The 21,412-nt window shown below is 37.8% G+C and overlaps 1 protein-coding gene across 4 annotated transcripts in view; it reads right to left on the bottom strand.

Annotated features, from left to right (window-relative positions):
* Positions 1 to 18,741: 18,741 nt before the first annotated feature.
* Positions 18,742 to 21,412, bottom strand: part of LOC306786463 (NEDD4-like E3 ubiquitin-protein ligase WWP2) — a 71,207-nt gene continuing 68,536 nt past the window's right edge. For all 4 annotated transcript variants that reach the window (XM_079297411.1, XM_079297412.1, XM_079297414.1 and 1 more), the window contains 2 exons: positions 21,000 to 21,072; positions 18,742 to 19,945 (listed from right to left, as the gene is read on the bottom strand). In XM_079297411.1, coding sequence (XP_079153537.1) covers positions 19,846 to 19,945; positions 21,000 to 21,072 — 173 coding nt within the window. In that variant the 3' untranslated portion in view covers positions 18,742 to 19,845. The remainder of the gene's footprint in view (positions 19,946 to 20,999; positions 21,073 to 21,412) is intronic.

Genomic DNA, 21,412 nt, shown 5'->3' with positions numbered 1-21,412 from the left:
CCCTCTAGTGGTTAAATCATGTAATGTTCATGAATCATTAAATGGTGTAACACTGCTGCCCTCTAGTGGTTAAATCATGTAATGTCCATGATTCATTAAATGGTGTAACACTGCTGCCCTCTAGTGGTTAAATCGTGTAATGTTTATGATTCATTAAATGGTGTAACACTGCTGCCCTCTAGTGGTTAAATTGTGTAATGTTCATGATTCATTAAATGGTGTAACACTGCTGCCCTCTCGTGGTTAAATCGTGTAATGTTCATGATTCATTAAATGGTGTAACACTGCTGCCCTCTAGTGGTTAAATCGTGTAATGTTTATGATTCATTAAATGGTGTAACACTGCTGCCGTCTAGTGGTTAAATCGTGTAATGTTCATGATTCATTAAAATGGTGTAACACTGCTGCCCTCTAGTGGTTAAATCGTGTAATGTTCATGATTCATTAAATGGTGTAACACTGCTGCCCTCCAGTGGTTAAATCATGTAATCTTTCATGATTCATTAAATGGTGAAACACTGCTGCCCTCTAGTGGTTAAATTATGTCATGTCCATGATTCATTAAATGGTGTAACACTGCTGCCCTCTCGTGGTTAAATCGTGTAATGTTCATGATTCATTAAATGGTGTAACACTGCTGCCGTCTAGTGGTTAAATCGTGTAATGTTCATGATTCATTAAATGTTGTAACACTGCTGCACTCTAATGGTTAAATCGTGTGATGTTCATGATTCATTAAATGGTGTAACACTGCTGCCCTCTAGTGGTTAAATCATGTAATGTTCATGATTCATTAAATGGTGTAACACTGCTGCCCTCCAGTGGTTAAATCATGTAATCTTTCATGATTCATTAAATGGTGAAACACTGTTGCCCTCTAGTGGTTAAATTATGTCATGTCCATGATTCATTAAATGGTGTAACACTGCTGCCCTCTAGTGGTTAAATCGTGTAATGTTTATGATTCATGAAATGGTGTAACACTGCTGCCCTCTAGTGGTTAAATCATGTAATGCTCATGATTCATTAAATGGTGTAACACTGTTGCCCTCTAGTGGTTAGATCATGTAATGTTCATGAATCATTAAATGGTGTAACACTGATGCCCTCTAGTGGTTAAATCATGTAATGTTCATGATTCATTAAATGGTGTAACACTGCTGCGCTCTAGTGGTTAAATCATGTAATGTTTATGATTCATTAAATGGTGTAACACTGCTGCCCTCTAGTGGTTAAATCATGTAATGTTCATGATTCATTAAATGGTGTAACACTGCTGCCCTCTAGTGGTTAAATCATGTAATGTTCATGATTCATTAAATGGTGTAACACTGCTGCCCTCTAGTGGTTAAATCATGTAATGTTCATGATTCATTAAATGGTGTAACACTGCTGCCCTCTAGTGGTTAAATCATGTAATGTTTATGATTCATTAAATGGTGTAACACTGCTGCCCTCCAGTGGTTAAATCGTGTAATCTTTCATGATTCATTAAATGGTGTAACACTGCTGCCCTCTAGTGGTTAAATCGTGTAATGTTCATGATTCATTAAATGGTGTAACACTGCTGCCCTCTAGTGGTTAAATCGTGTAATGTTCATGATTCATTAAATGGTGTAACACTGCTGCCGTCTAGTGGTTAAATCGTGTAATGTTCATGATTCATTAAATGTTGTAACACTGCTGCACTCTAATGGTTAAATCGTGTGATGTTCATGATTCATTAAATGGTGTAACACTGCTGCCCTCTAGTGGTTAAATCATGTAATGTTCATGATTCATTAAATGGTGTAACACTGCTGCCCTCCAGTGGTTAAATCATGTAATCTTTCATGATTCATTAAATGGTGAAACACTGTTGCCCTCTAGTGGTTAAATTATGGCATGTCCATGATTCATTAAATGGTGTAACACTGCTGCCCTCTAGTGGTTAAATCGTGTAATGTTTATGATTCATGAAATGGTGTAACACTGCTGCCCTCTAGTGGTTAAATCATGTAATGCTCATGATTCATTAAATGGTGTAACACTGTTGCCCTCTAGTGGTTAGATCATGTAATGTTCATGAATCATTAAATGGTGTAACACTGATGCCCTCTAGTGGTTAAATCATGTAATGTTCATGATTCATTAAATGGTGTAACACTGCTGCGCTCTAGTGGTTAAATCATGTAATGTTTATGATTCATTAAATGGTGTAACACTGCTGCCCTCTAGTGGTTAAATCATGTAATGTTCATGATTCATTAAATGGTGTAACACTGCTGCCCTCTAGTGGTTAAATCATGTAATGTTCATGATTCATTAAATGGTGTAACACTGCTGCCCTCTAGTGGTTAAATCATGTAATGTTCATGATTCATTAAATGGTGTAACACTGCTGCCCTCTAGTGGTTAAATCATGTAATGTTTATGATTCATTAAATGGTGTAACACTGCTGCCCTCCAGTGGTTAAATCGTGTAATCTTTCATGATTCATTAAATGGTGTAACACTGCTGCCCTCTAGTGGTTAAATCGTGTAATGTTCATGATTCATTAAATGGTGTAACACTGCTGCCCTCTAGTGGTTAAATCGTGTAATGTTCATGATTCATTAAATGGTGTAACACTGCTGCCCTCTAGTGGTTAAATCATGTAATGTTGATGATTCATTAAATGGTGTAACACTGCTGCTCTCCAGTGGTTAAATCATGTAATCTTTCATGATTCATTAAATGGTGTAACACTGCTGCCCTCTAGTGGTTAAATCATGTAATGCCCATGATTCATTAAATGGTGTAACACTGCTGCCCTCTAGTGGTTAAATCATGTAATGTTCATGAATCATTAAATGGTGTAACACTGCTGCACTCTTGTGGTTAAATCATGTGATGTTCATGATTCATTAAATGGTGTAACACTGCTGCCCTCTAGTGGTTAAATAGTGTAATGTTTATGATTCATTAAATGGTGTAACACTGTTGCCCTCTAGTGGTTAAATCATGACATTTTTCATAATTCATTAAATGGTGTAACACTGCTGCCCTCTAGTGGTTAAATCATGTAATGTCCATGATTCATTAAATGGTGTAACACTGCTGCCCTTTAGTGGTTAAATCATGTGATGTTCATGATTCATTAAATGGTGTAACACTGCTGCCCTCTAGTGGTTAAATAGTGTAATGTTTATGATTCATTAAATGGTGTAACACTGCTGCCCTCTAGTGGTTAAATCGTGTAATGTTCATGATTCATTAAATGGTGTAACACTGCTGCCGTCTAGTGGTTAAATCGTGTAATGTTCATGATTCATTAAATGGTGTAACACTGCTGCACTCTAATGGTTAAATCGTGTGATGTTCATGATTCATTAAATGGTGTAACACTGCTGCCCTCTAGTGGTTAAATCATGTAATGTTCATGATTCATTAAATGGTGTAACACTGCTGCCCTCTAGTGGTTAAATCGTGTAATGTTCATGATTCATTAAATGGTGTAACACTGCTGCCCTCCAGTGGTTAAATCATGTAATCTTTCATGATTCATTAAATGGTGAAACACTGCTGCCCTCTAGTGGTTAAATTATGTCATGTCCATGATTCATTAAATGGTGTAACACTGCTGCCCTCTAGTGGTTAAATCGTGTAATGTTTATGATTCATTAAATGGTGTAACACTGCTGCCCTCTAGTGGTTAAATCATGTAATGCTCATAATTCATTAAATGGTGTAACACTGCTGCCCTCCAGTGGTTAAATCGTGTAATGTTCATGATTCATTAAATGGTGTAACACTGCTGCCCTCTAGTGGTTAAATCGTGTAATGTTCATGAATCATTAAATGGTGTAACACTGCTGCCCTCTAGTGGTTAAATCGTGTAATGTTCATGATTCATTAAATGGTGTAACACTGCTGCCCTCTAGTGGTTAAATCATGTAATGTTGATGATTCATTAAATGGTGTAACACTGCTGCCCTCCAGTGGTTAAATCATGTAATCTTTCATGATTCATTAAATGGTGTAACACTGCTGCCCTCTAGTGGTTAAATCATGTAATGTCCATGATTCATTAAATGGTGTAACACTGCTGCTCTCCAGTGGTTAAATCATGTAATCTTTCATGATTCATTAAATGGTGTAACACTGCTGCCCTCTTGTGGTTAAATCATGTAATGCCCATGATTCATTAAATGGTGTAACACTGCTGCCCTCTAGTGGTTAAATCATGTAATGTTCATGAATCATTAAATGGTGTAACACTGCTGCACTCTTGTGGTTAAATCATGTGATGTTCATGATTCATTAAATGGTGTAACACTGCTGCCCTCTAGTGGTTAAATCATGTAATGTCCATGATTCATTAAATGGTGTAACACTGCTGCCCTCTAGTGGTTAAATCGTGTAATGTTTATGATTCATTAAATGGTGTAACACTGCTGCCCTCTAGTGGTTAAATTGTGTAATGTTCATGATTCATTAAATGGTGTAACACTGCTGCCCTCTCGTGGTTAAATCGTGTAATGTTCATGATTCATTAAATGGTGTAACACTGCTGCCCTCTAGTGGTTAAATCGTGTAATGTTTATGATTCATTAAATGGTGTAACACTGCTGCCGTCTAGTGGTTAAATCGTGTAATGTTCATGATTCATTAAATGGTGTAACACTGCTGCCCTCCAGTGGTTAAATCATGTAATCTTTCATGATTCATTAAATGGTGAAACACTGCTGCCCTCTAGTGGTTAAATTATGTCATGTCCATGATTCATTAAATGGTGTAACACTGCTGCCCTCTAGTGGTTAAATCGTGTAATGTTTATGATTCATTAAATGGTGTAACACTGCTGCCCTCTAGTGGTTAAATCATGTAATGCTCATGATTCATTAAATGGTGTAACACTGCTGCCCTCCAGTGGTTAAATCGTGTAATGTTCATGATTCATTAAATGGTGTAACACTGCTGCCCTCTAGTGGTTAAATCGTGTAATGTTCATGAATCATTAAATGGTGTAACACTGCTGCCCTCTAGTGGTTAAATCGTGTAATGTTCATGATTCATTAAATGGTGTAACACTGCTGCCCTCTAGTGGTTAACTCATGTAATGTTGATGATTCATTAAATGGTGTAACACTGCTGCCCTCCAGTGGTTAAATCATGTAATCTTTCATGATTCATTAAATGGTGTAACACTGCTGCCCTCTAGTGGTTAAATCATGTAATGTCCATGATTCATTAAATGGTGTAACACTGCTGCCCTCCAGTGGTTAAATCATGTAATCTTTCATGATTCATTAAATGGTGTAACACTGCTGCCCTCTTGTGGTTAAATCATGTAATGCCCATGATTCATTAAATGGTGTAACACTGCTGCCCTCTAGTGGTTAAATCATGTAATGTTCATGAATCATTAAATGGTGTAACACTGCTGCACTCTTGTGGTTAAATCATGTGATGTTCATGATTCATTAAATGGTGTAACACTGCTGCCCTCTAGTGGTTAAATCATGTAATGTCCATGATTCATTAAATGGTGTAACACTGCTGCCCTCTAGTGGTTAAATCGTGTAATGTTTATGATTCATTAAATGGTGTAACACTGCTGCCCTCTAGTGGTTAAATTGTGTAATGTTCATGATTCATTAAATGGTGTAACACTGCTGCCCTCTCGTGGTTAAATCGTGTAATGTTCATGATTCATTAAATGGTGTAACACTGCTGCCCTCTAGTGGTTAAATCGTGTAATGTTTATGATTCATTAAATGGTGTAACACTGCTGCCGTCTAGTGGTTAAATCGTGTAATGTTCATGATTCATTAAATGGTGTAACACTGCTGCACTCTAATGGTTAAATCGTGTGATGTTCATGATTCATTAAATGGTGTAACACTGCTGCCCTCTAGTGGTTAAATCATGTAATGTTCATGAGTCATTAAATGGTGTAACACTGCTGCCCTCTAGTGGTTAAATCGTGTAATGTTTATGATTCATTAAATGGTGTAACACTGCTGCCCTCTAGTGGTTAAATCATGTAATGCTCATGATTCATTAAATGGTGTAACACTGCTGCCCTCCAGTGGTTAAATCGTGTAATGTTCATGATTCATTAAATGGTGTAACACTGCTGCCCTCTAGTGGTTAAATCGTGTAATGTTCATGAATCATTAAATGGTGTAACACTGCTGCCCTCTAGTGGTTAAATCGTGTAATGTTCATGATTCATTAAATGGTGTAACACTGCTGCCCTCTAGTGGTTAAATCATGTAATGTTGATGATTCATTAAATGGTGTAACACTGCTGCCCTCCAGTGGTTAAATCATGTAATCTTTCATGATTCATTAAATGGTGTAACACTGCTGCCCTCTAGTGGTTAAATCATGTAATGTCCATGATTCATTAAATGGTGTAACACTGCTGCCCTCCAGTGGTTAAATCATGTAATCTTTCATGATTCATTAAATGGTGTAACACTGCTGCCCTCTTGTGGTTAAATCATGTAATGCCCATGATTCATTAAATGGTGTAACACTGCTGCCCTCTAGTGGTTAAATCATGTAATGTTCATGAATCATTAAATGGTGTAACACTGCTGCACTCTTGTGGTTAAATCATGTGATGTTCATGATTCATTAAATGGTGTAACACTGCTGCCCTCTAGTGGTTAAATCATGTAATGTCCATGATTCATTAAATGGTGTAACACTGCTGCCCTCTAGTGGTTAAATCGTGTAATGTTTATGATTCATTAAATGGTGTAACACTGCTGCCCTCTAGTGGTTAAATTGTGTAATGTTCATGATTCATTAAATGGTGTAACACTGCTGCCCTCTCGTGGTTAAATCGTGTAATGTTCATGATTCATTAAATGGTGTAACACTGCTGCCCTCTAGTGGTTAAATCGTGTAATGTTTATGATTCATTAAATGGTGTAACACTGCTGCCGTCTAGTGGTTAAATCGTGTAATGTTCATGATTCATTAAATGGTGTAACACTGCTGCACTCTAATGGTTAAATCGTGTGATGTTCATGATTCATTAAATGGTGTAACACTGCTGCCCTCTAGTGGTTAAATCATGTAATGTTCATGAGTCATTAAATGGTGTAACACTGCTGCCCTCTAGTGGTTAAATCGTGTAATGTTCATGATTCATTAAATGGTGTAACACTGCTGCCCTCCAGTGGTTAAATCATGTAATCTTTCATGATTCATTAAATGGTGAAACACTGCTGCCCTCTAGTGGTTAAATCATGTAATGTCCATGATTCATTAAATGGTGTAACACTGCTGCCCTCTAGTGGTTAAATCGTGTAATGTTCATGATTCATTAAATGGTGTAACACTGCTGCCCTCTAGTGGTTAAATCATGTAATGTTCATGATTCATTAAATGGTGTAACACTGCTGCCCTCCAGTGGTTAAATCATGTAATCTTTCATGATTCATTAAATGGTGAAACACAGCTGCCCTCTAGTGGTTAAATTATGTCATGTCCATGATTCATTAAATGGTGTAACACTGCTGCCCTCTAGTGGTTAAATCGTGTAATGTTTATGATTCATTAAATGGTGTAACACTGCTGCCCTCTAGTGGTTAAATCGTGTAATGTTCATGATTCATTAAATGGTGTAACACTGCTGCCCTCCAGTGGTTAAATCATGTAATCTTTCATGATTCATTAAATGGTGAAACACTGCTGCCCTCTAGTGGTTAAATTATGTCATGTCCATGATTCATTAAATGGTGTAACACTGCTGCCCTCTCGTGGTTAAATCGTGTAATGTTCATGATTCATTAAATGGTGTAACACTGCTGCCGTCTAGTGGTTAAATCGTGTAATGTTCATGAGTCATTAAATGTTGTAACACTGCTGCACTCTAATGGTTAAATCGTGTGATGTTCATGATTCATTAAATGGTGTAACACTGCTGCCCTCTAGTGGTTAAATCATGTAATGTTCATGATTCATTAAATGGTGTAACACTGCTGCCCTCCAGTGGTTAAATCATGTAATCTTTCATGATTCATTAAATGGTGAAACACTGTTGCCCTCTAGTGGTTAAATTATGTCATGTCCATGATTCATTAAATGGTGTAACACTGCTGCCCTCTAGTGGTTAAATCGTGTAATGTTTATGATTCATGAAATGGTGTAACACTGCTGCCCTCTAGTGGTTAAATCATGTAAAGCTCATGATTCATTAAATGGTGTAACACTGTTGCCCTCTAGTGGTTAGATCATGTAATGTTCATGAATCATTAAATGGTGTAACACTGATGCCCTCTAGTGGTTAAATCATGTAATGTTCATGATTCATTAAATGGTGTAACACTGCTGCGCTCTAGTGGTTAAATCATGTAATGTTTATGATTCATTAAATGGTGTAACACTGCTGCCCTCTAGTGGTTAAATCATGTAATGTTCATGATTCATTAAATGGTGTAACACTGCTGCCCTCTAGTGGTTAAATCATGTAATGTTCATGATTCATTAAATGGTGTAACACTGCTGCCCTCTAGTGGTTAAATCATGTAATGTTTATGATTCATTAAATGGTGTAACACTGCTGCCGTCTAGTGGTTAAATCGTGTAATGTTCATGATTCATTAAATGGTGTAACACTGCTGCACTCTAATGGTTAAATCGTGTGATGTTCATGATTCATTAAATGGTGTAACACTGCTGCCCTCTAGTGGTTAAATCATGTAATGTTCATGATTCATTAAATGCTGTAACACTGCTGCCCTCTAGTGGTTAAATCGTGTAATGTTCATGATTCATTAAATGGTGTAACACTGCTGCCCTCTAGTGGTTAAATCATGTAATGTTCATGATTCATTAAATGGTGTAACACTGCTGCCCTCTAGTGGTTAAATCATGTAATGTTTATGATTCATTAAATGGTGTAACACTGCTGCCCTCCAGTGGTTAAATCGTGTAATCTTTCATGATTCATTAAATGGTGTAAAACTGCTGCCCTCTAGTGGTTAAATCGTGTAATGTTCATGATTCATTAAATGGTGTAACACTGCTGCCCTCTAGTGGTTAGATCATGTAATGTTCATGAATCATTAAATGGTGTAACACTGATGCCCTCTAGTGGTTAAATCATGTAATGTTCATGATTCATTAAATGGTGTAACACTGCTGCCCTCCAGTGGTTAAATCATGTAATCTTTCATGATTCATTAAATGGTGTAACACTGCTGCCCTCTAGTGGTTAAATCATGTAATGTCCATGATTCATTAAATGGTGTAACACTGCTGCCCTCTAGTGGTTAAATTATGTCATGTCCATGATTCATTAAATGGTGTAACACTGCTGCCCTCTAGTGGTTAAATCGTGTAATGTTTATGATTCATTAAATGGTGTAACACTGCTGCCCTCTAGTGGTTAAGTCATGTAATGCTCATGATTCATTAAATGGTGTAACACTGTTGCCCTCTAGTGGTTAGATCATGTAATGTTCATGAATCATTAAATGGTGTAACACTGATGCCCTCTAGTGGTTAAATCATGTAATGTTCATGATTCATTAAATGGTGTAACACTGCTGCGCTCTAGTGGTTAAATCATGTAATGTTTATGATTCATTAAATGGTGTAACACTGCTGCCCTCTAGTGGTTAAATCATGTAATGTTCATGATTCATTAAATGGTGTAACACTGCTGCCCTCTAGTGGTTAAATCATGTAATGTTCATGATTCATTAAATTGTGTAACACTGCTGCCCTCTAGTGGTTAAATCATGTAATGTTCATGATTCATTAAATGGTGTAACACTGCTGCCCTCTAGTGGTTAAATCATGTAATGTTTATGATTCATTAAATGGTGTAACACTGCTGCCCTCCAGTGGTTAAATCGTGTAATCTTTCATGATTCATTAAATGGTGTAACACTGCTGCCCTCTAGTGGTTAAATCGTGTAATGTTCATGATTCATTAAATGGTGTAACACTGCTGCCCTCTAGTGGTTAAATCGTGTAATGTTCATGAATCATTAAATGGTGTAACACTGCTGCCCTCTAGTGGTTAAATCGTGTAATGTTCATGATTCATTAAATGGTGTAACACTGCTGCCCTCTAGTGGTTAAATCATGTAATGTTGATGATTCATTAAATGGTGTAACACTGCTGCCCTCCAGTGGTTAAATCATGTAATCTTTCATGATTCATTAAATGGTGTAACACTGCTGCCCTCTAGTGGTTAAATCATGTAATGTCCATGATTCATTAAATGGTGTAACACTGCTGCCCTCCAGTGGTTAAATCATGTAATCTTTCATGATTCATTAAATGGTGTAACACTGCTGCCCTCTAGTGGTTAAATCATGTAATGTCCATGATTCATTAAATGGTGTAACACTGCTGCACTCTTGTGGTTAAATCATGTGATGTTCATGATTCATTAAATGGTGTAACACTGCTGCCCTCTAGTGGTTAAATAGTGTAATGTTTATGATTCATTAAATGGTGTAACACTGTTGCCCTCTAGTGGTTAAATCATGACATTTTTCATGATTCATTAAATGGTGTAACACTGCTGCCCTCTAGTGGTTAAATCATGTAATGTCCATTATTCATTAAATGGTGTAACACTGCTGCTCTCTAGTGGTTAAATCATGTGATGTTCATGATTCATTAAATGGTGTAACACTGCTGCCCTCTAGTGGTTAAATAGTGTAATGTTTATGATTCATTAAATGGTGTAACACTGCTGCCCTCTAGTGGTTAAATCGTGCAATGTTCATGATTCATTAAATGGTGTAACACTGCTGCCCTCAAGTGGTTAAATCAAGTAATGTTTATGATTCATTAAATGGTGTAACACTGTTGCCCTCTAGTGGTTAAATCATGACATTTTTCATGATTCACTAAATGGTGTAACACTGCTGCCCTCTAGTGGTTAAATCATGTAATGTCCATGATTCATTAAATGGTGTAACACTGCTGCCCTCTAGTGGTTAAATCGTGTAATGTTCATGATTAATTAAATGGTGTAACACTGCTGCGCTCTAGTGGTTAAATCATGTAATGTTTATGATTCATTAAATGGTGTAACACTGCTGCCCTCTAGTGGTTAAATCGTGTAATGTTCATGATTCATTAAATGGTGTAACACTGCTGCCCTCTATTGGTTAAATCATGTAATGTTCATGATTCATTAAATGGTGTAACACTGCTGCCCTCTAGTGGTTAAATCATGTAATGTTCATGATTCATTAAATGGTGTAACACTGCTGCCCTCTAGTGGTTAAATCATGTAATGTTTATGATTCATTAAATGGTGTAACACTGCTGCCCTCCAGTGGTTAAATCGTGTAATCTTTCATGATTCATTAAATGGTGTAACACTGCTGCCCTCTAGTGGTTAAATCGTGTAATGTTCATGATTCATTAAATGGTGTAACACTGCTGCCCTCTAGTGGTTAAATCGTGTAATGTTCATGAATCATTAAATGGTGTAACACTGCTGCCCTCTAGTGGTTAAATCGTGTAATGTTCATGATTCATTAAATGGTGTAACACTGCTGCCCTCTAGTGGTTAAATCATGTAATGTTGATGATTCATTAAATGGTGTAACACTGCTGCCCTCCAGTGGTTAAATCATGTAATCTTTCATTAAATGGTGTAACACTGCTGCCCTCTAGTGGTTAAATCATGTAATGTCCATGATTCATTAAATGGTGTAACACTGCTGCCCTACAGTGGTTAAATCATGTAATCTTTCATGATTCATTAAATGGTGTAACACTGCTGCCCTCTAGTGGTTAAATCATGTAATGTCCATGATTCATTAAATGGTGTAACACTGCTGCCCTCTAGTGGTTAAATCATGTAATGTTCATGAATCATTAAATGGTGTAACACTGCTGCACTCTTGTGGTTAAATCATGTGATGTTCATGATTCATTAAATGGTGTAACACTGCTGCCCTCTAGTGGTTAAATAGTGTAATGTTTATGATTCATTAAATGGTGTAACACTGTTGCCCTCTAGTGGTTAAATCATGACATTTTTCATGATTCATTAAATGGTGTAACACTGCTGCCCTCTAGTGGTTAAATCATGTAATGTCCATGATTCATTAAATGGTGTAACACTGCTGCTCTCTAGTGGTTAAATCATGTGATGTTCATGATTCATTAAATGGTGTAACACTGCTGCCCTCTAGTGGTTAAATAGTGTAATGTTTATGATTCATTAAATGGTGTAACACTGCTGCCCTCTAGTGGTTAAATCGTGCAATGTTCATGATTCATTAAATGGTGTAACACTGCTGCCCTCTAGTGGTTAAATCGTGTAATGTTTATGATTCATTAAATGGTGTAACACTGCTGCCCTCTAGTGGTTAAATCGTGTAATGTTCATGATTCATTAAATGGTGTAATACTGCTGCCCTCCAGTGGTTAAATCATGTAATCTTTCATGATTCATTAAATGGTGAAACACTGCTGCCCTCTAGTGGTTATATTATGTCATGTCCATGATTCATTAAATGGTGTAACACTGCTGCCCTCTCGTGGTTAAATCGTGTAATGTTCATGATTCATTAAATGGTGTAACACTGCTGCCCTCTAGTGGTTAAATCGTGTAATGTTTATGATTCATTAAATGGTGTAACACTGCTGCCGTCTAGTGGTTAAATTGTGTAATGTTCATGATTCATTAAATGGTGTAACACTGCTGCACTCTAATGGTTAAATCGCGTGATGTTCATGATTCATTAAATGGTGTAACACTGCTGCCCTCTAGTGGTTAAATCATGTAATGTTCATGATTCATTAAATGGTGTAACACTGCTGCCCTCCAGTGGTTAAATCATGTAATCTTTCATGATTCATTAAATGGTGAAACACTGCTGCCCTCTAGTGGTTAAATTATGTCATGTCCATGATTCATTAAATGGTGTAACACTGCTGCCCTCTAGTGGTTAAATCGTGTAATGTTTATGATTCATTAAATGGTGTAACACTGCTGCCCTCTAGTGGTTAAGTCATGTAATGCTCATGATTCATTAAATGGTGTAACACTGTTGCCCTCTAGTGGTTAGATCATGTAATGTTCATGAATCATTAAATGGTGTAACACTGATGCCCTCTAGTGGTTAAATCATGTAATGTTCATGATTCATTAAATGGTGTAACACTGCTGCGCTCTAGTGGTTAAATCATGTAATGTTTATGATTCATTAAATGGTGTAACACTGCTGCCCTCTAGTGGTTAAATCATGTAATGTTCATGATTCATTAAATGGTGTAACACTGCTGCCCTCTAGTGGTTAAATCATGTAATGTTCATGATTCATTAAATGGTGTAACACTGCTGCCCTCCAGTGGTTAAATCATGTAATGTTCATGATTCATTAAATGGTGTAACACTGCTGCCCTCTAGTGGTTACATCATGTAATGTTTATGATTCATTAAATGGTGTAACACTGCTGCCCTCCAGTGGTTAAATCGTGTAATCTTTCATGATTCATTAAATGGTGTAACACTGCTGCCCTCTAGTGGTTAAATCATGTAATGATCATGAATCATTAAATGGTGTAACACTGCTGCCCTCTAGTGGTTAAATCGTGTAATGTTCATGATTCATTAAATGGTGTAACACTGCTGCGCTCTAGTGGTTAAATCATGTAATGTTTATGATTCATTAAATGGTGTAACACTGCTGCCCTCTAGTGGTTAAATCGTGTAATGTTCATGATTCATTAAATGGTGTAACACTGCTGCCCTCTAGTAGTTAAATCGTGTAATGTTTATGATTCATTAAATGGTGTAACACTGCTGCCCTCTAGTGGTTAAATCGTGTAATGTTTATGATTCATTAAATGGTGTAACACTGCTGCCCTCCAGTGGTTAAATCATGTAATATTTCATGATTCATTAAATGGTGTAACACTGCTGCCCTCTAGTGGTTAAATCATGTAATATCCATGATTCATTAAATGGTATAACACTGCTGCCCTCTAGTGGTTAAATCATGTAATGTTTATGATTCATTAAATGGTGTAACACTGCTGCCCTCTAGTGGTTAAATCATGTAATGTTCATGATTCATTAAATGGTGTAACACTGCTGCCCTCTAGTGGTTAAATCGTGTAATGTTCATGATTCATTAAATGGTGTAACACTGCTGCCCTCCAGTGGTTAAATCATGTAATCTTTCATGATTCATTAAATGGTGAAACACTGCTGCCCTCTAGTGGTTAAATCGTGTAATGTTTATGATTCATTAAATGGTGTAACACTGCTGCCGTCTAGTGGTTAAATCGTGTAATGTTCATGATTCATTAAATGGTGTAACACTGCTGCACTCTAATGGTTAAATTGTGTGATGTTCATGATTCATTAAATGGTGTAACACTGCTGCCCTCTAGTGGTTAAATCATGTAATGTTCATGATTCATTAAATGGTGTAACACTGCTGCCCTCCAGTGGTTAAATCATGTAATCTTTCATGATTCATTAAATGGTGAAACACTGCTGCCCTCTAGTGGTTAAATTATGTCATGTCCATGATTCATTAAATGGTGTAACACTGCTGCCCTCTAGTGGTTAAATCGTGTAATGTTTATGATTCATTAAATGGTGTAACACTGCTGCCCTCTAGTGGTTAAATCATGTAATGCTCATGATTCATTAAATGGTGTAACACTGCTGCCCTCCAGTGGTTAAATCGTGTAATGTTCATGATTCATTAAATGGTGTAACACTGCTGCCCTCTAGTGGTTAAATCGTGTAATGTTCATGAATCATTAAATGGTGTAACACTGCTGCCCTCTAGTGGTTAAATCGTGTAATGTTCATGATTCATTAAATGGTGTAACACTGCTGCCCTCTAGTGGTTAAATCCTGTAATGTTGATGATTCATTAAATGGTGTAACACTGCTGCCCTCCAGTGGTTAAATCATGTAATCTTTCATGATTCATTAAATGGTGTAACACTGCTGCCCTTTAGTGGTTAAATCATGTAATGTCCATGATTCATTAAATGGTGTAACACTGCTGCCCTCCAGTGGTTAAATCATGTAATCTTTCATGATTCATTAAATGGTGTAACACTGCTGCCCTCTAGTGGTTAAATCATGTAATGCCCATGATTCATTAGATGGTGTAACACTGCTGCCCTCTAGTGGTTAAATCATGTAATGTTCATGAATCATTAAATGGTGTAACACTGCTGCACTCTTGTGGTTAAATCATGTGATGTTCATGATTCATTAAATGGTGTAACACTGCTGCCCTCTAGTGGTTAAATAGTGTAATGTTTATGATTCATTAAATGGTGTAACACTGCTGCCCTCTAGTGGTTAAATCATGTAATGTCCATGATTCATTAAATGGTGTAACACTGCTGCCCTCTAGTGGTTAAATCATGTGATGTTCATGATTCATTAAATGGTGTAACACTGCTGCCCTCTAGTGGTTAAATAGTGTAATGTTTATGATTCATTAAATGGTGTAACACTGCTGCCCTCTAGTGGTTAAATCGTGTAATGTTCATGAATCATTAAATGGTGTAACACTGCTGCCCTCTAGTGGTTAAATCATGTAATGTCCATGATTCATTAAATGGTGTAACACTGCTGCCCTCTAGTGGTTAAATCATGTGATGTTCATGATTCATTAAATGGTGTAACACTGCTGCCCTCTAGTGGTTAAATAGTGTAATGTTTATGATTCATTAAATGGTGTAACACTGCTGCCCTCCAGTGGTTAAATCATGTAATATTTCATGATTCATTAAATGGTGTAACACTGCTGCCCTCTAGTGGTTAAATCATGTAATGGCCATGATTCATTAAATGGTATAACACTGCTGCCCTCTAGTGGTTAAATCATGTAATGTTTATGATTCATTGAATGGTGTAACACTGCTGCCCTCTAGTGGTTAAATCATGTAATTTTTCATGATTCATTAAATGGTGTAACACTGCTGCCCTCTAGTGGTTAAATAGTGTAATGTTTATGATTCATTAAATGGTGTAACACTGTTGCCCTCTAGTGGTTAAATCATGACATTTTTCATGATTCATTAAATGGTATAACACTGCTGCCCTCTAGTGGTTAAATCATGTAATGTCCATGATTCATTAAATGGTGTAACACTGCTGCTCTCTAGTGGTTAAATCATGTGATGTTCATGATTCATTAAATGGTGTAACACTGCTACGCTCTAGTGGTTAAATCATGTAATGTTTATGATTCATTAAATGGTGTAACACTGCTGCCCTCTAGTGGTTAAATCGTGTAATCTTTCATGATTCATTAAATGGTGTAACACTGCTGCCCTCTAGTGGTTAAATCGTGTAATGTTCATGATTCATTAAATGGTGTAACACTGCTGCCCTCTAGTGGTTAAATCATGTAATGTTCATGAATCATTAAATGGTGTAACACTGCTGCCCTCTAGTGGTTAAATCGTGTAATGTTCATGATTCATTAAATGGTGTAACACTGCTGCCCTCTAGTGGTTAAATCATGTAATGTTGATGATTCATTAAATGGTGTAACACTGCTGCCCTCCAGTGGTTAAATCATGTAATGTTCATGATTCATTAAATGGTGTAACACTGCTGCCCTCTAGTGGTTAAATCATGTAATGTTCATGATTCATTAAATGGTGTAACACTGCTGCCCTCTAGTGGTTAAATCATGTAATGTTCATGATTCATTAAATGGTGTAACACTGCTGCCCTCTAGTGGTTAAATCATGTAATGTTCATGATTCATTAAATGGTGTAACACTGCTGCCCTCTAGTGGTTAAATCATGTAATGTTCATGATTCATTAAATGGTGTAACACTGCTGCCCTCTAGTGGTTAAATCATGTAATGTTTATGATTCATTAAATGGTGTAACACTGCTGCCCTCCAGTGGTTAAATCGTGTAATCTTTCATGATTCATTAAATGGTGTAACACTGCTGCCCTCTAGTGGTTAAATCGTGTAATGTTCATGATTCATTAAATGGTGTAACACTGCTGCCCTCTAGTGGTTAAATTGTGTAATGTTCATGAATCATTAAATGGTGTAACACTGCTGCCCTCTAGTGGTTAAATCGTGTAATGTTCATGATTCATTAAATGGTGTAACACTGCTGCCCTCTAGTGGTTAAATCATGTAATGTTGATGATTCATTAAATGGTGTAACACTGCTGCCCTCCAGTGGTTAAATCATGTAATCTTTCATGATTCATTAAATGGTGTAACACTGCTGCCCTCTAGTCGTTAAATCATGTAATGCCCATGATTCATTAAATGGTGTAACACTGCTGCCCTCTAGTGGTTAAATCATGTAATGTTCATGAATCATTAAATGGTGTAACACTGCTGCACTCTAGTGGTTAAATAGTGTAATGTTTATGATTCATTAAATGGTGTAACACTGTTGCCCTCTAGTGGTTAAATCATGACATTTTTCATGATTCATTAAATGGTGTAACACTGCTGCCCTCTAGTGGTTAAATCATGTAATGTCCATGATCCATTAAATGGTGTAACACTGCTGCCCTCCAGTGGTTAAATCATGTAATCTTTCATGATTCATTAAATGGTGTAACACTGTTGCCCTCTAGTGGTTAAATCATGACATTTTTCATGATTCATTAAATGGTGTAACACTGCTGCCCTCTAGTGGTTAAATCATGTAATGTCCATGATCCATTAAATGGTGTAACACTGCTGCCCTCTCGTGGTTAAATCGTGTAATGTTCATGATTCATTAAATGGTGTAACACTGCTGCCCTCTAGTGCAGGGGTTCTTAACCTTTTTGACCTCGGGGCCCAACTGTTCAAGGACCAAGTGTCCCGGGGCCCACTCTGACTATATGCATCAAAAGTGTCAGACAGAAACAGAGCAGTGGGCCTTTGGAGTCAGGAAAATTTAAGATTTTTGTCCGCATAAAATAAAAAAGTATCTTTCAGCATAAATAACTGCCGGTGGCTGTATCTGTACAGGTAAAGGACAGTATAGGGCTGTAACTACACTATCAGTGAACAACTGCCTCAAATTTGAAGAAGATTGGACAAAGTATGACCATTCTACAGTGTTTCTTCCATGAAGAGATCCAGGCGGAGCTCTAAAAGGACATTTGGAGACCCGAATGGACACATGGTAACCAAATGATATTCTGACACACTAAAGGTGTTTCTCCCTTTATATTGTGATTTTATATTATTTTCCTTTTATTTTTAGCTTTTGCAAATTGCAAAAACTATGTATATATGGTGGAAGACATGGTGTGTGAGTAGCGGACTTGCTGTGCTTAATGGCTGCGACCGAGCGCACGAACGAGTATGAGAATAGCTCAGTTACGCAAACGTTGGTTGACGGCTTATGGAAGAGGAGGATAAGGTTTGTACTATAAGTACTAGCGTTTTCTGAAGGCAGTAGCTCCATGGTAACATCCGCTAGCACGTTGTCGGGTCTGTAATGTGTCTTTTTCCGTCGAAATGCTGCAAGATACGACTTGCAGCGGTTATGGCGACTTTGGACAGTGTGTGTGGGCTCCTTTTGTGGAGAAACCATAAGAAATGAAAGAAAACCGATGATTTCTTTGCAAAGATGAGGATTTTGGGCATGCTGGGATACCAAACACGGACATGTTTTGTAACGTATTTGCGCAAACAAGCCGTAGGACCGGAAGGGGAGGGGATCGAGGATGCCGGTGTTGAACAGGCAAAACCCTTGTTAAATAAATGAGATGATAGAATGTGATGATCACAAAGACATTTATTATCATGTGTATGGAAACCTGCATACACAACAAGAAGCCCAACAGACTTTCCCACGAGCGTTGGATGTTTCGTCGCTACGTGTCGCTTTATTTCTGAAGGCTTCAGAGCTTCGTTTGATAGCACTAGCTCACATTCCACACACTGAGCCCTCGGCTCTGCCTCGTTGCCTCCGTTCACAAAGCCGTACTTAAGAAAGTCAGGGTTGTACTTGCGCACACATTTAGACTTTTGGGGGGTATGGCACCACTGTCGTCTTCATTTTTTCTTTTTAATAACTTATCCATAACTTTGGCTACAGGCTAGCGGCTAGCTGAGTGTCTTCTTCTGCTTATTGCAGCTTGTTAAACAACTGACTGACGCATTACCGCCACCAGGTGGTGGGAAGCTGTATTGTAACTGAGCGCGTCTCATGGATAACAGTGATATCTCTGGTGTCTTCGATTGATAACCTATGCGGTCCCGCGGCCCTTGCGGCCCACAGGTGCAAAACTGAAAGTCTGCTGCCCTCTAGTGGTTAAATTATGTCATGTCCATGATTCATTAAATGGTGTAACACTGCTGCCTTTAAATGAAAGGAGGATATTGACTCTATAATGCTTTAAAAGTGCTTGAAGCAGCCCGTTTTACACTCTCACTCAGCTTATTGCAGCTTGTTAAACAACTGACTGACGCATTACCGCCACCAGGTGGTGGGAAGCTGTAATAAATAAATAATCAATCAAGCTTATTTCTGAAAACAAGAAAAAGCAACCGATGGCTTTAGAACAAGTCGTTGTCTGTGTGTTGGGGGGGGGGGGTACTCCAGTCAAATATAACTCTCTGTATGTGCCTTCCTGTCAAACCCACATCGACAGACACACCATTTTTATGCATATACACAACGGCATCAATGTGAGCAATCACACACACGTACACAGGCAAGAGCACACACACTGCGACTTTAACCCATGACTCGGCTCACAGACATCATCCCCTCCAGGTGAGAGGGCCGTAGATGATGGATGATTTGTCAGCCCTGTGATTAACAAATGCAAAAAAATAATAATATCAATAACAAAATAACTATTCCATCGAATGAACGGTTTTCCTTTTCAGCGGCCTGTGTCTCTTTTTCCAACGTCACTCCTGTCCGAATCCCTCCGTCTCCTCGATGGCGAACATAAGTTTCTCTCGGAGCTGCTCCAGGCTCCTGTAGGGCGGCAGGTCCAGACGGTTGAAGCTGTGAGGACGAGAAGATTGTGTTGTTCAGTATGTTGGTTTGACATTAGCAGAGATGTCCCTGTCGAGAATTTGATGCTCGCTAAGCTCACAATCCTACTCACCAAATTACCTTAGTCATTATCAGACTTCACCCAAGTGTAATGTATTAATGTATTTTAATCACCATGGGTTTAACGGTATTATCCTCAAGATTTTCATGAAATGGTCACTATTTCTTTTCAACAGAGGGGTTTCTGTATTTTGAAATCCTCAAATTACCTCCGGTAGTTTTCATTGTCAGTGGCAGCGTTTGCCAGTCCAGCGCTGGTTTAAATGACCTACACACGAGGGATTCACAGGAAATGAGGGACCATCTAATCTGGTAAAAATTATCTAATATTAAAGGTTGCTAGCTTTTTGGAGTCTTCAGTCAGGCTGTGGTTACAATTGTCTTTTCAATGTGACTTTAGTGAGCTGATGAGCAAAATCAGAACTCAGCTGTGTCCACACTTGACACTTGAATGCAACCTGCCTGATCGGATATAATTTATGGTCGAAGAAGAAGCTGTAAAAACGGTGGATGAACACATTTCATTTTCAACTTTTCACAATAAAAGTCCCCGTTGTTTTTGCCGTTACTCTTTCTCCCTGCAGAATTAGTAGACTAACAAAGCTCCACTAATTGATAAACACATTTTCCTGTAAATTCTTCACAATAAAAGACTACCGTTATTTTGGAATTTAAAAGCTTTGCAATCATGTTGGGTGTTCATCAGTAGTAACTCAGACAGTGGGTCTCAGCTGCCTGAGTTTTCCTCCTCTCTTCGCTTTGATCTCATCAGGAGAGGAACTCCCATGTGGGAGGAAGATGATGGAGGCCTACGTTTGATCGCACCTCGTCACGTGGACTGATCTAAACCCATGGGAGCAAGACCTGATCTCGGATGCCACATTGAAAAGCGAAGTAGTGCCATAGTCTTCCTTTTGTCTTCAAGAACATCCCTCTGAAAAGCTAAAAGTGGACCTTTGAGCTCAGATTATTTTGCGACACGTCAGATGAGGCAGCAGCTTACCATGTGTGGCTTCTTGGAAGCCAAGTCTCCTTCCCCACCTTGTCTATGCAGAACTTTTGGGGACCGTTACTTCCTGCACAGGGAAAGAACTAAATAAGTTATTTCATCAAATAAAAGCTTGAATTTCTTTTTCATCATAATGGTCTCACAAAAACACATAATTTAAGATTTTTCTTTGACTTTATTTAACCATAAATATAAATAGGGTAAATGATCATATACAACTGCTTACAACATAATGTACATTTGCACAGCTCTTATTGCATCAGTACATCTTACACTCACCACTTTGCTGCTCTGACTTTCTCTTTTCAACAAAAATACTTGTGTCATACACCTATTTATTCCTGTTTTTCTGACCAATGAAGCATCATATCGATTTTTCACATTAAAAGCTTTCAGTGCCAACAATG

Source organism: Melanostigma gelatinosum, assembly GCF_949748355.1.
Source record: "Melanostigma gelatinosum genome assembly, contig: SUPER_1_unloc_2, whole genome shotgun sequence".
In the NCBI taxonomy this organism is placed as follows: domain Eukaryota; kingdom Metazoa; phylum Chordata; class Actinopteri; order Perciformes; family Zoarcidae; genus Melanostigma; species Melanostigma gelatinosum.
Note: the sequence above shows the minus strand (reverse complement) of the source record. Positions and strands in the feature narration are given on the sequence as shown.